We start from the raw sequence: 16,479 nt of genomic DNA on the forward strand, positions 1-16,479 counted from the left end.
TTTTTAAAGGAGAAGAATCAGATTTGGTAATGGATTTAGTTTTTATGGAAAACTGCATTTTTATTTTTTTTTAAACGTTTAATCATTGGGTTGCCTGAACATCTAGTTGACTTATCAATCTTACTGAAGTTTCACTAGTTGCTACATTCTGCATTATTTACAACTGTTTTGTCAGACCAGCAACGCAGCTAGGTAAGTCCACCCCTTCCGCTACGTACGGCAACTGAGTACATGAAGTGTCCAACATTCCACACTCCATTTTGATGGTTGAAGAAGTGCATCGTCAGGGTACTCATAGAACATAATACTGAAAACATTAGTACATTATATAGTTCATATTTGCAATACCAAAGTCATGGGTTCAATTCCCAGGAAACGCAAGTACTGATATTGTAAAATGTATAGCTAAAACCCTCTCACAAATGTTGTGTTTTTAAACTGATTCCTGTTAAAAGTACCACCGCTACAGCAAAAAAACATTCTGATAGACATCTTTGCCGATTGCGTTTCATCTTGTGCTTTTGTTTGAGTGTCCCATCACTAACCTTACTTTTTTAGACATCTTGTAAAATTAAAAGTAGTTCAACTTTTAAAAACGCATTTTAAAACCCCTGCATTCAGTTCCATTGCGCTCCGTCTATCTGTTTTTCAAGAAATGAACACATCTCATGAAAATTTCCCTAAGAAATGTGTCCGAATGTGGACAAATTAATCTGAAAGCAGCCTAATGATGAAGGGCTTCCTTACAAATGTAAGTTGAATGCTTTACCCTCACCTCATGCTATGTGAATATGTACATTATTTTAGATATTAGTGTTAAACTGATTGACAACACATCACGTGTGCTTGAAACCATCTGCCGTTTAATGGTGAATGCTTCCGTGTAGTTAAAAAAATAAAGAATTGTTCTAATAATAATTGTTCTATTTGGGATGATACTACACTCATTTGGGACACAGCTAATGACTTGATTACTGCCTAAAGGATTGGCTACCCTCTACAATTATTAGTATCCACTGATGCTGAGTCCATTGACCCTTCTGAAGATTAATTTAATTATAATGAATTATCCACTTTAAAGAAACATGACAAAGAGTTCATGAGAGTTCTTCAACACCTAAATAAGAGCACTGGAGGTAATGAAAGCTTATTTTAACCCTCCTACTGGGCTGGCCTATCAACTAGCCAATTAAACTGTGAATAATTAAGCAAAACTAAATCAACATGACTGTTGGCAAATTGCCTTGCAGTTGGAATCTCCCAACTGGTGTTGGTGAAGGGATTTAAATGGAGACACTGAGTCAAATCTTAACACAATTCACATAGACTCTCTCACACAGTAACGTCACTGAGCTTATGGAACACAATCTGCCACACAGTGCCGTGCCAAATTTTATATCAAACACAAAGAGGAGAAGATGACGGAATTATTACAGGATGTTGTATGAACAGTTTTTGATTCATAGTTGACGAAAAAGGGATAGTTCATCCAAAAATGAAAATGATGACATCATTTACTCACCCTAATGTTGTTCCATTCCATATCACCATACTAAGGAGCAAGAACTTCATTCAATTTGGAACAACATAAGGGTGAGTAAATGATTATAGAATTTACATTTTTAGGTGATCTATCCCTTTCATTGTTTTAATGTTAATCAAAACTATAAGCAAATGCATATGGTTAGAGTTGTTAGCCGAAAACACGATTTGACATATATTTGATCAGATAAACAGAGATAATTAGTGTTGGAGCTGATTGCTTGCACCGTGAAATTTAATTCTGAATCAATATGCTCCATCAAAAGCCATCTGGCATACTCCTCTTCTTTCCCACACCCTCAGATCTCCAGTTGTTGTTTGCTCAAGCTGGGCTCTCTTAATCAACACCTGTCCTATATTTTCCACCATGGTGGCAGGGCTAATGTGATCACGGTTACAAGCGTGTTCCTGTTAATAGCTGGATCTCTGGAGCTGTGGGACATCCTCCTGCCCCACAGCCGGAAACTCCCAGGAGGAGTCGTGTGATGTATATCTGTGTCCGTCACCATGACACCTGCATTAACACTCGCAGGATCTGGGCTAAACTGGCTGCTGGGGAATTGGAGCACTATCTACACATTCGTTTTTGCCCCCTCAAAGAGACGTTCTAGTGGTCTTCAGAGTGGGTTTTTGTCCCTGTGTTTTACTTATACATCGTTGGTTTGCTATTTGTGTTACAGTAGATACGGACCTTTGTGGAGCATGTGGCTTATAATTTTTTTTTTTTTTAAAGGCCGATGCCAATGGTGGTATTTAAGGAGACGGGGTGGCTGATGGACGAAATGTTCTAGAATTTAAAGGAGAAGGGTGTAATTTCTGCGTCACTTGCGTCACCAAACGGAATTGCAAAAATAACGAGTGATTGTAAAGCTTTTTCTCAAATGCTTTGCACGTCTTCCAATGGTTGTACAAAACATATAGTCCCGCCCCAAACTCACGCCATTAGTTGAGTCAGTAGCTGGGTTTCCATCAAAATGTTTAGCCATTTTTAAGCACATTTCTAAAAATTCAATTGTTTCCATCCACTATGTCATGTGCATTGTCTTGAGAGAGCTCACCTTAGAGTGATGAGGCAGCTGAATGACCTCCTTGCTTCGGGGAGAGTTTTATTCACAGGATTGGAGCAATTGTACCTTGTTTTATTAAATGCTGCCATAAGTGTAATATCTGGCATAATAATGGGGCCGAAATGGCTGCGATGCCCACAAGCCACCAGCCTCCGCAAACCTGGAAGCGTCCACGCTCAAAACGGTTCTGGCGGATTATGAGGAGCCACTGTGGGTTAAACATTTCCAAATGTCAGGGGCTACGTTCAAAGAATTGTGTGCCAAGGTCTAAGCTTTCATTGAGACAGTCACATCAAGCTATCACACACTCATAACACGTGCACGAATGGACAAAGCATGTTATCATTTTGCGAATAAACTGTTTCCATCACCTTAATGCACATTTTAACTAATGTGAAACTCTATAAAATCCACCTCATCCTAGCACATTAAATTTGAAGTGAATTTTGAGAGTTTATTCGCGTATCAAGCGTTTGCTCCGGTTTCCCCCACAAGTCCAAATACATGCAGGTTAAGTGAATTGGAGACTCTAAATTGCCCCTTAGGTGTGAATGAGAGTCCCCCAGCTACTGTGGGTTGCGTCAGGAAGGGCATCTGGTGTAAAAACTGTGCCAAGTCAAACATGCGGATCACAGATGGTCTGCTGTGTGACCCCTAACGGAAGCAGCCGAAAGAAGAAGAAAAAGATTTGCATATCAAACATTTCCATTCAGGATTTCTTATGTGAAATTTCAAAGTGCGCATAAAAACAGTTCGATGGAAACCCAGCTAATGTTGTTATGTCAGGCTTGTCGGGATTTTTGGATACATAATATGTTTTATAGCTTTTTCGATTGTTTTTGATTGAAAATGTATAGGTTTTGAAAATGATTCAAGAGGGAATTACCACTTGTAAAAGTCTATCAGTACTTAAAACAAAAACAAAATCTCTCAGCATATCCTCTATATTTAATTGTGTTTAAGCTGATGTCTGTTTTATTTGTTGTTAGGTTATTGTAAGATCTGAACCTGGCACATTTTTTGCACTTGCTATCCATGGAAACTACATTTTTTGGTCAGACTGGACTCGGCGGGCTGTGCTACGGACCAACAAGTTCACTGGAGGAGACACTAAAGTTCTCAGAGCTGATATTCCTCACCAGCCAATGGGAATTATTGCAGTTGCCAAAGACACTAATAACTGTAAGTATTCCAAAAGGTATGTTTTTATTTAATAAAAATATATATTCATGTGGAATACTGTGGCTTCTCCTGGTTGTCAAGATGCATTTTCGGAAAGTGGATTTTTTTGTAGGCCTACAGTACATGTGTTTCATGCATTGAATTCATAGATGAGCTTTCATTGATGGTGGCTTCTGTAGACTTCTAAGGATGGTAGGAATGATAAATTAGAGTGCTCTTATTTAGTATCCAAGAAAACTAAATTGGATACATAATTTATAAAAGTATTCTCGAATGCAGATGATGGCTCTGAACTATCGCAAATGTGAAAAGTAGGACAGTGGGAAATCGGTTTAAGATGCTCCCAACGGTTTCTGTTTGTGTGCCTGCTGTGAGGGGGTTTCACCTCTCATTTGTGTGAGCATGGTATATAATTGCAGCCCACTGCACTTAGCCATCTACTGTATACAAAAACAACATTATCAGTCAGCAACAGCAGGGAGAGAAGTGTTTATTCAAAGACAGGTTTCCAGTCCAGTGCTGTTGTGATCAATGATTGCTATGCTTACATGCAGCATAATAATCTCTTAAACCTTTTGCAACCTTCAGGACATTTTTGTCTTTTTCATTTTTGTTTTTTTCGATCATTTTAGCTGTGTTAATGCCGGCAGCATAAATGTGTGTATTTTTGGGGGAATTTTGATATTTCAACCTCAGTTACTATAACACATCTATAATACATTGTGTACACAAAATAGTTACACTCAGGACCTTAAGGGCAAAAATGTCCCCATTGAAACCCATTAAAACAGCAATATTTGATACCAGTGCCATTTAAAGCATAAAAGTATGAATTCTATGATGTTATGCTTTCATTCCGGAGCCCTGGCTTCAAAATGTATTTATTTTTTATATTTTCCACCAGATGGCACCATTTTTCTAATGTTTAGCTTATGGAGCAAATACATGCTTTTTTCCTATTTTCTGTTTGCTGTATTATAGAGTACTGCAGGCCAGTTAAATAAGTGATGCAGCTAAAATTGTGTGGGTGTGTTGGTATGGATGTCAGAGAGTGTGTGTGTGTTTGTGTGTGTGTTGTGTAAAAAACAGTGGCATTATGTACTGTTGTACATATGCACATTATGTATTATGTACATTATGTAAGGTACTGTGTAATTTTTATTTTATTTTATTTTTTTATCTGACACTGCACAAAAAATAATAATGCATCAAAATCAGTGTTGTTGCTAATCATTGACATATCCCAGACTGTGATAATCCAAAAAATCCCTTTTTAGTATATGGAAAATAATTCATTTGTGGTTTTTTTTTTTTGTTTTTTTTTAACAACAGTGGCATTGTATAAACAAGCTGGCATTTAAAGGTTTAAAATCCTGAATATGAATGAATATTTGGTAGTTATGATCAGGACTGATGTTAGTTAAATTAACTAATTGAAAGTGGAAAGTAATATTCATATATAATATTATTATGGGAGTTTTTTGACGCAGACATTTTTGTCCTCTAAGGACCTCTGAGTAACTTTTTTTAAATTGACGCACAAGGGTTAATAACCCAACTGATAGCTTCATGCAAAAAAGTTAAAAAAAGTAGATCTGATTGAGTTTCATCCAAATATAGTTTCTATCCAATTAAAGGAGGTGGCACATATCTTAAATATTCCTTTAAATAGAAAGATGATTGCCATGTAAATCTTTGAATATTACCACTTCCTCAATCAGATTCAGAAATATCTTGCATACATGCGCAGAGTAGTAAAAGACAACTATCTCATATGCACAAATCTTTGCTACAAACTCACATCCAGGTAGGTCTAGTTATTGAATAAGGCTAATATGTTTACACAGACATAATTTCAGAACACTGATTCTAATTCTCGTTTCTTAAGTAAAGACAGAAACATGAAAAGAAAGTTTTTGTATTTATTTTTTTACATCTTTTTAGAGCCATTACACACTACGGTTTCATGATAAGTGCCCTAATTCACTGTTTCTGACAGAACTTACAAGCTTTTGTGGTAATGTTAATAATAAATATGAATAGATATTTCTATCAGATTGCAGTGTTTAGATGGTACATTTAGAATCTGATTGAATTTAATTTGGATTGATAAAAATATATGCATGAAAACATAGTCAATGTGTGAACTATATAAGCTCAGAAGTCTCTTTGCTGTGCTTTATCTTGCACTATGCCAAGTTACCTTTGGTGTTGAAACTCATTTCCATATTCATGCTGAGTCATGGCACAATGAATTAGCAATGCAGAAGGCTCTTGGTTGTGATTTAAAACTACAACTTACTATGAAGACTAAGAGGTGGAAATGGTAGACACTCTAACACTTTATTGATCAGTCTGATTACATGCATTTGTTTATTAGACGAGATCACCATCTTCCCCAACCCATTTGAAATGTCACTTGTCATAAACACACACTTTTCGTAAACATATATAGTGGGGTCCAAAAGAATGATACCAGTAGTGAAAATGCACATTTTATAATTCGATACAACATTTTTCATTAAAAATTATATTATCAGCATAAACATTTGAGTGAAAAGAATTAAAAGAAAAAAAAAATACATGAACTGCAGAATATCTTGGCATTTGATAAGTCCCCCATTTGCTTTAATGACAGAATGCATTTGAGCTGGCATGCACTCCACAAGTTTATGCAAAACCTGATGATCCATATCCAGTATGATTTGAGGAATTTCCAAAGAGCATCTTGTGTATTTTAAAGGCAGAAAGAAAATATGACCTTTCGCACAAAGAGTTAATATTGTCACAAATTTGTTTACATTTGATTAGTGACCTGAAATAGTGTAATATTTCTTAAATAAATATTCCGGGCTCAATACAAGTTAAGCTCAATGGACAGCATTTGTGGCATAATGTTGATTAGCACAAAAAATGATTGTGACTCATCTGTCCTTTTCTTTAAAAAAAGCAAAAATCGAGGTTACAGTGAGGCACTTATAATGGAAGTGAATGGGACCAATTTTTGTAGGGTTTAATGGCAGAAATGTAAAACATATGATTTTATAAAAGCACTTACATACATTTTTCTTTGTATAAATTTAATTTAATTTAAACAATTTTGTTTAAAGTTGTTTAAATCATAATTTTTACAGTAATTTTAGGGTTTGTTGACATCAGTGGCGCCTGCAGCTGTACGGCTGTACGCATTGTGCGTACCATGAGCGCTCCGACTGACCTGAGAAACATTTACTCTCAGAATATTTCATCAGTCATGAAATGTGTCCCGTTTAAAAGAACTAGGGATGCCCAACTTGCGAATTAATAATTATTTTGAGTCAGTTCTTTTCAGTGAATTGGCCAAACGGGCTTGTAAACGGTCTGAATCGATTCGTGATTCAGTACAATTCATACGGAGCGCTCTCTTACTGAATCATTTGGAGCGGTTTCTCGCACAGTAAAACAGTATTGGGATATTTACGAATACAGCGCTGGATACAGTGTAAATTTACCTACAATCAACTGAAACAAAAGGCTGTCTTTTTGAGAGGTAACTTTAAGAAACTTCAGCTAGCACTGTGTCATGTGAACAAGAGGCTGTTCAAACCGAACGTGTTTTTGCATCAGCTCGTGCTGTTTTTCAATTGTTTTCCATGTAAACATTCGCTAGATAGATGTCTTTTGACAACTGCGTCACGTTTCACTGTTTTTAGCATGTCAGTCTTACGGAAGAGCTGCATTTTTAGATGCTGTGTCAAGTTAAAAAGAACTTCTTCAACTGATAAAAATGCGTCTCGAGACACCTGCGTTCTACTCTATTCGTTGTGGTGCATTTTGCTTTTTTTAGTGTGAGAATGTGTTTGTTCTGAACAGTCACTGGAAGAAATTATTTAGCCAATAGTTGCATGAACGCTACTCATACTTGAGAAAATACAAAAAATGCTTATCTCAAAGTCACCAGAATTGAATGCTTTGGTGTTGTTTTTGCAAAAAAATTATCCTGGGGGATAATTGTCCCCAGACCACCCCAGATCAGATAATATTGGGCAGATTTCTGTGCATACCCTCAGACGAAATCCTGCAGGTGCCCATGGCAACGAAGTTGGCTATAACTTTACACAGAAAAGGTTATTAAGCGGATTTAATTACACTAAAATCATGTTTACACGGATTGGCCACATTAACTTCCATTGTAAGTGCCTCACTGGAACCCAGATTTTTGCTTTTTTTAAATAAAAGGAGGAACAAGACAAAATAATTTTTTGTGGTAATCAATATTATGCCACAAATGCTGTCAATTGAGCTTTACTTAAATTGAACCTGGAACATTCCTTTAATTTTACATCCTAACATTTTTCTTTTGTCTAAAAATTTTAAAAACTCTCAAATTTCCAGTCATAAAACAATAAAATTAAATTAAAATTGGCAGATTTTTTTATATGGCTTCAGACATTGTTGCCCAGACTTTATACATCAAATATAGGAAAACCACTATTACGAAATGCCTCAGTGTTCCACAGTTAAGGCATCTTTACATAGCCGAGTTAAGGCTGCTCTGTGCCTGCTCAAAATTCAGTGTAAAGATGCAATAAGGGCCAGACTAAATTATGCCTGCACTGACCCACCCCAGCCCCTAGTATCAAAGGCAGTTCTGATGCTGCTTTGTTTCTGTGTAAATGAAATGCAGCATCAGAGCAGACTTTAACTTTGTTATTTCACGATAGAGCATTTAGCATTTCATTATTTAGTTTCATATTTAAAAGTATAATTTCACATTTTCATTCATTTCATATTTCTTTATTAATAATATTATATTTAAAACATCAATCTCATAACATTATTCATGCAGTTGTAATTGCTGTGTAAATGCATTTATGCCACCTCAGAACAGCATTAAATGGTCTGTGGATGTGCACCTACAGTAAATGCCACTTTAAATGCAGCTTCTTTGCCACTTTTGCAGTGTAGCGATGGCTTAGACACACAGAATTTTGGACCCCACTATATCTAGTGTAAATGGTCAGGGCCTCTATATGCTTTTAAAATGGAACTGCTCTAATTTCCACAGCTCAGTGTGGGGCAAAAACAGTACATTTTGCTATTCATAAGATTGCTCTCAAGTTTTAACATTTTAAAGTTTTTTTGCTTACAAAATGCACTTTGTAGGAACTCCAGAGTGTTTTGTGAATAAGCCCCTGATGGACAACAGTATTTTCAGTGTATTTTATTAGTCAGCGCTTTGTAATAAAGCAAACCAATTTTTACCGCAGAGTTTTACGAGATACAGTACTTCAAAGACTTTCAAATGACTTTTCACTCAGTTGCTTTTTGCTTGTTGTTTTATATGATTTTTTTAAAGCTTTTTTTCTTTACCCAGAGCACTCTTGTGATGTTCACATCCCCCTGTTTCACAGGCGAGCTATCTCCATGCAGGGTTCTGAATGGTGGTTGTGGTGACCTGTGTCTCCTAACTCCAGATGGCACAGTCAACTGCAGCTGCCGAGGAGAGCGAATTCTGCTCGATGACAACAGATGTGTGTGTAAGTGACATCGTTGCATCCACAGGACTGTTCTTCAGGTTTTCAAGGAGCATGGGTCCCTCCAAACATAGTTATGAAATTACAAGATATTTGCTTTAGTTATTCCAGCATTTACAATATTGAGTTCACAGTTGTTGTTAATGGGGCTTACTAAGGCAAGTAAACACTTTTACTCTTTTGTTTTTTACTCTATTGCTCATACTGCACCATTTGCAGTTGCTCTGTATTAAACAATACACTCAATAATAGACTGTTAACAATAAACTGTAAACAATAGACTGTAACAATAGACTCTTTAAACAATAGCAATTAATAAATAAGTACCAAAACACACTGTGGCTCATGGATACATACGGTACAGCATATACATAGTGTATATATTGTCCATTTGTCCTACAGGTATGAATGACATCTCAAATAGTGAAGCTTGTTGAGGAGAAGTGTGCTATTGCTTTCTAAGCGATCAAACTTATGAAAAAATAATATAGACTTGCATTGAAAGATGCAACTGAGCCATATATAGGGACCAGAATGTTATAGACTTGGGAGTGGGCTTGTTTGATTTGAACCAGTTAGCAACTATCTAGTAAAGCCTTAGCAACCACCCAGGACACCCTAGCAACTGCACAGTAACATGCTAAAAACCTCTCAGAACACCTTAGCAATATGGAATAGATTTTTATATGGACAAGCACCACTCTAAATCTAAAAATGTTTTTATTTAATTGCCATCTAAGTATTTGTATTTTCACACGAAAAATTAATCCTGTTATTTAGCCACACAGTTAATTTGACTGAATTTAATTTAGTTTTAATTAGTTTTGTTTGTTTGTGTTTGCAGAGGAAGAACACAAAATATGAGAGATTTATTTGTTGATAACCTCCTTTTTTGTTTGCTATCTTAGCCAAAACGTCCCCTTGCAACATCCACACAGAGTTTGAGTGTGGAAATGGGGAGTGTGTAGACTATCAGCTAGCATGTGATGGAATTGCCCACTGCAAAGACAAGTCGGATGAGAAAATGCAATATTGTGGTAAGTAGCCGATCACAACCTTTTTCCGTATGTATTCTCTACTCCCGCATCATGAAAGCAGTAACCACAAAGAATTGGTTTAAGGTGGCAGTTCCATTCCCAGGGGCCTCAACCTAATAAAATGAGTCGGTCCTCCTTACAGCTTTCAACCAGTAGAGCAAATGGGAATAAGCCCAGAGGACCAGAAAGAGTAAATAAAAGACAGTTTATATAAAGCTCTTTTATTTCTTTGCCCTGATGAAAAAGATTCTTTCTGTATCACTAGACAACAGGAGCTGCAGAAAGGGTCACCGTCCTTGCTACAACAGGCGTTGTGTGGCTAACAGTCGCTTTTGTGACGGAATTGATGACTGTGGAGACAACTCAGATGAAGCATTTTGTAACAGTGGGTATTCTTTATTTTAATATATATATATATATATATATATATATATATATATATATATATATATATATATATATATATATATATATATATTGTGTGTGTGTGTGTGTATATATATATATATATATATATATATATATATAGTAAGGTCTGAAAGTCTGAGACCAAACTGAAAAACAATCTATGTGATTCAAAGTCTAATAAGCAGAAAGAAACAAAGTTTTAAGATTTTGAAAAATGTAAAACACAAATGCTTTGATCTAGAATGGAAAATAAATATATTTGATTCTAGGCTATTTCTAGGTCAATCAAATATGCAAATTGGTGACATGTACCATGTTAACTCCTTTGTATAAAAGGTCAGACTTCCTTGTTTCCATTGAAGCACACCAGATGCTCTTTGGAATATTCTCAAATCATGTGGGGATAACATGGATCACCAGGTTTTGCACAAAGTAGAAGCATTTTTACCAGTGGTCTCAGACTTTAGAACCCCACTGTATGTCTGATGATATTATTATTTTGACTTATACATAAATTTCACTTTAAGTTATTTATTTGCTGTCTTTTAAAGAAAATAGGCATCTTATGCTATATTGTGCTGCTAGTAATGTTAATTTTGGACTATGTTTTACCTCAAAATGACACCCAATTTTCAAGCTGTAAAAACATTTCACAAGTAATTTTCTTTGGAGCAGTTTGGAAGACTGTGTTATAATCATTAAATTGCAGTGCATATCAAGCAAATAGCAACACAATATTTCATTAATTTAGGCGTATGTCCAGGTGTTTTAGTCCCCCATCTCTCTGCTCTCAGTCTAAATGATGTGTCTGTTCCAGATGTCACGTGTGCTGCATCTGAGTCATCTTGTCAAGATGGAACTTGCATACCAATATCCTCCTGGTGCAACCAGGTCATCGACTGCGCTGATGCCTCAGATGAAAAGAACTGCAGTAAGACAGTGATGCCCACTTTCTTTCTATTCTACCATGGTCTTAAAGAGATAGTTCACCCAAAAAAATAATTTACCCTCACGTTGTTCCAAACCCCTATGACTTTCTTTGTTTTGTGGAACACAAAATGAGATGTTAGGCAGAAGGTTATCCTCAATCACCATCCACTTCATTATTGAGGCTATCATTCTGCCTAACATCATGTATTGTGTTCCATTGAAGAATGGAAGTCATGCGGGCTTGGAACAACATGTTTAGTGAATGATTACAGAATTTTCCTTTTAATGTGAAATATCTCTTTAACAAATCAGTTTATTATATACTGCAAACATAATCCATTCCTAGATAGCATTGCAGCTATAACAATAAATGCTTTTTGTCATATTGTATTGTGCATGCATCTTTACAGCCTTACAGCGAAAAATGCTGAGGCAGTAGTCAAATAATCAAAACCAGCTTTCCTGATAACATTGCAACTTACGTTCTTAAGATCATCTTAGCTAATGTTGCTCATTATTTTATTATTTAGTATTGCCTGTTTCCCAAACCAGTACGTAGATCGCTCATTATAATGTAGAACTTTAAAGGCTAGTTCACCCAAAAATGAAAATTCTCTCATTTACTCACCCTCATGCCATCCCTGATGTGTATGACTTTCTTCCCCCTCCTGAACACAAAGATTTTTAGAAGAATATTTTTGCTCTGTAGGTCCTCATACTGTAAATGAATTGGTACCAAAATTTCTATGCTAGTGGTTAAATCTAGATGTAAATGTTGACCTGTTTCTTACCCACACCTATCATATCACTCCTGTAGACATAGATTTTGTCACTGTAGACTTATGGATTACTTTTTGCTGCCTTTATGTGCTTTTAGAGCTTCAAAATTTTGGTACCCATTTACTTGCATTTTGAGGACCTACAGAGCTGAAATATTCTTCTAAAAATCTTTTGTTCAGCAGAAGAAAGTTATACACCTCTGGGATGGCATGAGGGTGAGTAAATGAGAGAATTTAAATTTTTGGGTGAACTATCCCTTTAAGAGTTATTCAAATCTCTCTTTAATTTACTGCACTAATGTTTTTGCATACTGCTTAGCAATTATTAAGGGATATGCTCCATAGAGTCGAAGTACTACTAGAGTGCCACTAATGTTCTTATAGTGCTTGGGGAAACCCTGATTCATTAGTGAATCGTTTTATTCAGATTCAAAAAGAAAAAGATTTTCCAGTTCGAATCCCTCGCTAAAGAGCCTGCACTGAATTTTAGGTCTTTTTTTTTATTATTTATTGAAAAATATTTAGTTAAATGCTTATGTTAACATGTTATCGACTCTGTCACACACTGTAAATTAGGCTAATAATAAAGTATGGCAAGTTACAAAAATTATTCTATTTTTTTCTCTCTTTTTTAGTGTTCATTCATTAAAAAACCCTCATTTTTTTGTATGGCTCTGATTAAAACCTATTTAATCCCAAATTATTACCAGCTAAATGGGCACATGTATTTTACTTCTTGGCAGACCAATGAAACAAACTGTTGGTCACAGTTGTAACCGGTGGGAAACTACTGAGTTAAATGTTGCACGTTGCTCAATAGAACCCACTAGAAAATGTCAAACAATAAAGTAACATTTTTATTTATTCATTTTATGAACTGTAAATTGTGGAAGAAATGGAAATGATAAATCAAGAATAAATGCATTTTTCTTTTAATGCAATTTTAATTTGTTTAATTTATCGTAACAGTACTTAAAAATCTGTAATTTCGTAATGTGAATCAATCAGTCACCTATTCAAAATGAGGCTCTGTGTTTTCCCACTTGCCACAGTTGTGACCGCTTACATGTTTTCTTGTCTTGTGAGCATGATTTACATGAGCTAGAACAATCTTATTAATAAATCAATAATAGACCTACACATTATATGTACAAAATATGGTAGTTGTATGTGTAGAAGTACAGATTTTACTTGCTTCCTTTTATGGAGCTTTGATACAGACATCATCTTTCAGAGGGACAATGTGAAATTTAATGGCTCTGGTCATCTGACTATTTTTACCATACATGTAAAAATTTTCATATCAAATCAAGATGGTCTGCACTGTCAAGGAATTGCTTCTGATAATTGAAAACTCTTTGAAAAATACATCAACAACTCTTTTTATACCCTTCAAATTTCAAACTAAATTGCAGTCTTAATTGTAATCGATAAGATTAAATGTGTTAATTATACATTATATCATTTGATAATCATATATTTAAAAAGGTACCTCAATGAAGTCAGCTTCTTTTTTTAAGTAGCTTGTAGTGTAACTAACTTCTGTTTTCAAATGAGTAGCTTAACTACTTAATTATAAGTTTCAAAGTAGCTTTCCCAACACTATTTCCTATATAACATTGTAGCTATGTTATTAAAATATTTGATTATAGGGTTTTATCTGCATGGATGGATCACATGGTTTGGAATCAGTGTCGGAAATTAACTTTACATTTTTTTTATACATTTTTAATTAAGGTGCAATAGCATCTCAGAATGCACAACACGTTGAACCTTGAGGCGGATGGGCTACAATAAAGACCACGTTGGGCACTTTATTAGGACCATAGTGTTCCTAATAAAGTGCTCAGTGAGTGTGAAACAACAATGTGCCATTATTGTTTATGTAAAATACTTCAGTTGAATCAATTGTTAAAAAAAAAAAAAAAAAGAGAGAGAGGAATTCACTACAGGGGGATTTTTTACCCCCACATTTCACATATCTGGGGCATTTTTTTTGTCACTTTCAGTGGCATTTTTGCCCCATGCCCTTGTTAATTTATGAAGCTGGTTGGAATCATTTGTATCTGTCTCTGTCTCATGTCTCTATCATTTTTTTGTTTTTTTTTTCTTTCTGCAGATCACACTGATTGTGCAGACTTTTATAGAATGGGAGTGGCTGAAAAGGCCTTCATCAGTTGCAACACCACCTCACTATGCTTTCACCCTTCCTGGCTCTGTGATGGAGCTAACGACTGTGGAGATTATGCGGACGAGAAGAACTGTCAGGGTAACACTCAGTATATCTCTCAGTTTGTGTTAGTTTTGCATCTTGAAGAAGCCAGCTTTCATTAAAATCGAATTAATTTTGTAGAAACACTATTTATGAAGGGTGTAATTAGGCGGAGACAAGTCCCTGTCTTTTTCTCCGTGTCTAAAGAGCCTCAAAAGGTTCTGAAGGCGGATGAAAAATTATCGCTGATTGTCAGACTTGTGAAGGGCAAATATTTAAACATTTTCGCAGACTGCAAGTCCCTTCAAACTGTTGATGAAAAGGTGGCTCGAAAATTAGTCTTGGCAGGTTTCGGCTTATTACTCATTAATGTGTCAGTGGTTTCAAATAGAAAGGAAATGTGAAATTTATATGAATAGACCTGTTTGAATGGAGATATGCTTTTAATGAAGCAAAAGCACTTTTAAACCCTAATAGTTCCATAGAGATTTATCAAGATTCCATCTGCCTAGAAGCACATTTTAGCGAGGGAATAATAATTACAATTTTTTTTTTTTTTTTTTTAAAACACTAGAGCAAATTCTCACTACACTAAGCAAATCTTGGACTTATTTACGCTCTCCATAATCAAACGCTTATTTTCTGCACTCTGTGTCTTGCTGCCGCAGTCTCCCATGGGCAGAAATGTGCAGAAGGCCACTTTGCTTGCCCCAGTGGAAACTGCATCTCCAGCGTGTGGCTGTGTGATGGGCAGAAGGATTGTGAGGACGGTGCAGATGAGTTCCAGTGCGGTAAGCATGACTGGTATTAGCCTCCCATTGCTTTCATTCAGCTTGATTTCTCATGTGGAGCAAGAGATTACGGCCCACCTCTTGAGATGGGCTTTGACTACAGAAACCAATTCATCTGCTAATACAGAAGTCAAGAGAAGCATTTTCAGGTGATAAAAATGATCTCGATGTGTACTTGTGCCCTTGGAGGCTTATGTGTAGGTAAATAACCTCAGATTCCCTCAGTCATATTTAGTTTACTAAAAGGTTGTATAAAATCTTAGATAGATGGATGGATTTTATACATTTATGTAAGACTGCATTGTGCCATAGATTGTAGTACATTTTATTTTAAGCTACATACATAGTAAAGTGTTATGTCTACTTAGTCTGACTTTTAAAATGACTTGTGTTGGTTTAACCGAATGTATTTAGCTTGACCCAATATTTTTAACTTGAATAAAAATAGTTTTGTCTTTTTAGGTTACCTGACAAACATTTTTGCAGTGTACATACTTTACCTGATATGACACTCTCTTGTACAGATTTTTAATTGAAATAATGTTTTTCTTCATAACATGACATAAAGTCTTTGCTCGCTGTCAGCACTTTGAAGAGAAATAGGATATGTGCAGATATCACCAGAGAGCATCAGGCAGTCAAGGTGAATCAAGGGAATTTGAGACCAATCTATCCTGCTGTGACCCTTAATTTCATTCTCCGTGGTATAACCCCAGGAGTAGACCACTCTGACTCTTTGCAGGCAGGGTCTGACTAGAATAGAATCAAAAGGGGGAAAAAATAATACATGGCTTAGACATACACAGTGTGCCATCTCCGTTTTCATCTGCCTTTCTGCTATCACATTTGCACAATCATAGGCTTATTATAGTAAATAATTATATTTGCATCTAATTATATTCCATAAGATCCATGCTGTATTCTTGATTATGTCAGAATATGCAAACACATGAAAAAAATCTGTGAAATATATACCATTTCACAGTCATTAAAACCCCTGTATAGGTTGAAGAGG

General features: G+C 35.7%; 1 protein-coding gene across 1 annotated transcript in view; it reads left to right on the forward strand.

The window, feature by feature from the left end:
* LOC127446903 (low-density lipoprotein receptor-related protein 1B-like) overlaps positions 1–16,479 on the forward strand; it is a 491,131-nt gene that overhangs the window by 407,582 nt on the left and 67,070 nt on the right. Inside the window, exons 45-51 of the mRNA XM_051708221.1 lie at positions 3,599–3,791; positions 9,185–9,310; positions 10,216–10,344; positions 10,610–10,729; positions 11,570–11,683; positions 14,581–14,730; positions 15,342–15,464. Coding sequence (XP_051564181.1) covers positions 3,599–3,791; positions 9,185–9,310; positions 10,216–10,344; positions 10,610–10,729; positions 11,570–11,683; positions 14,581–14,730; positions 15,342–15,464 — 955 coding nt within the window. The remainder of the gene's footprint in view (positions 1–3,598; positions 3,792–9,184; positions 9,311–10,215; positions 10,345–10,609; positions 10,730–11,569; positions 11,684–14,580; positions 14,731–15,341; positions 15,465–16,479) is intronic.

Source organism: Myxocyprinus asiaticus, chromosome 10 (assembly GCF_019703515.2).
Source record: "Myxocyprinus asiaticus isolate MX2 ecotype Aquarium Trade chromosome 10, UBuf_Myxa_2, whole genome shotgun sequence".
In the NCBI taxonomy this organism is placed as follows: Eukaryota; Metazoa; Chordata; class Actinopteri; order Cypriniformes; family Catostomidae; genus Myxocyprinus; species Myxocyprinus asiaticus.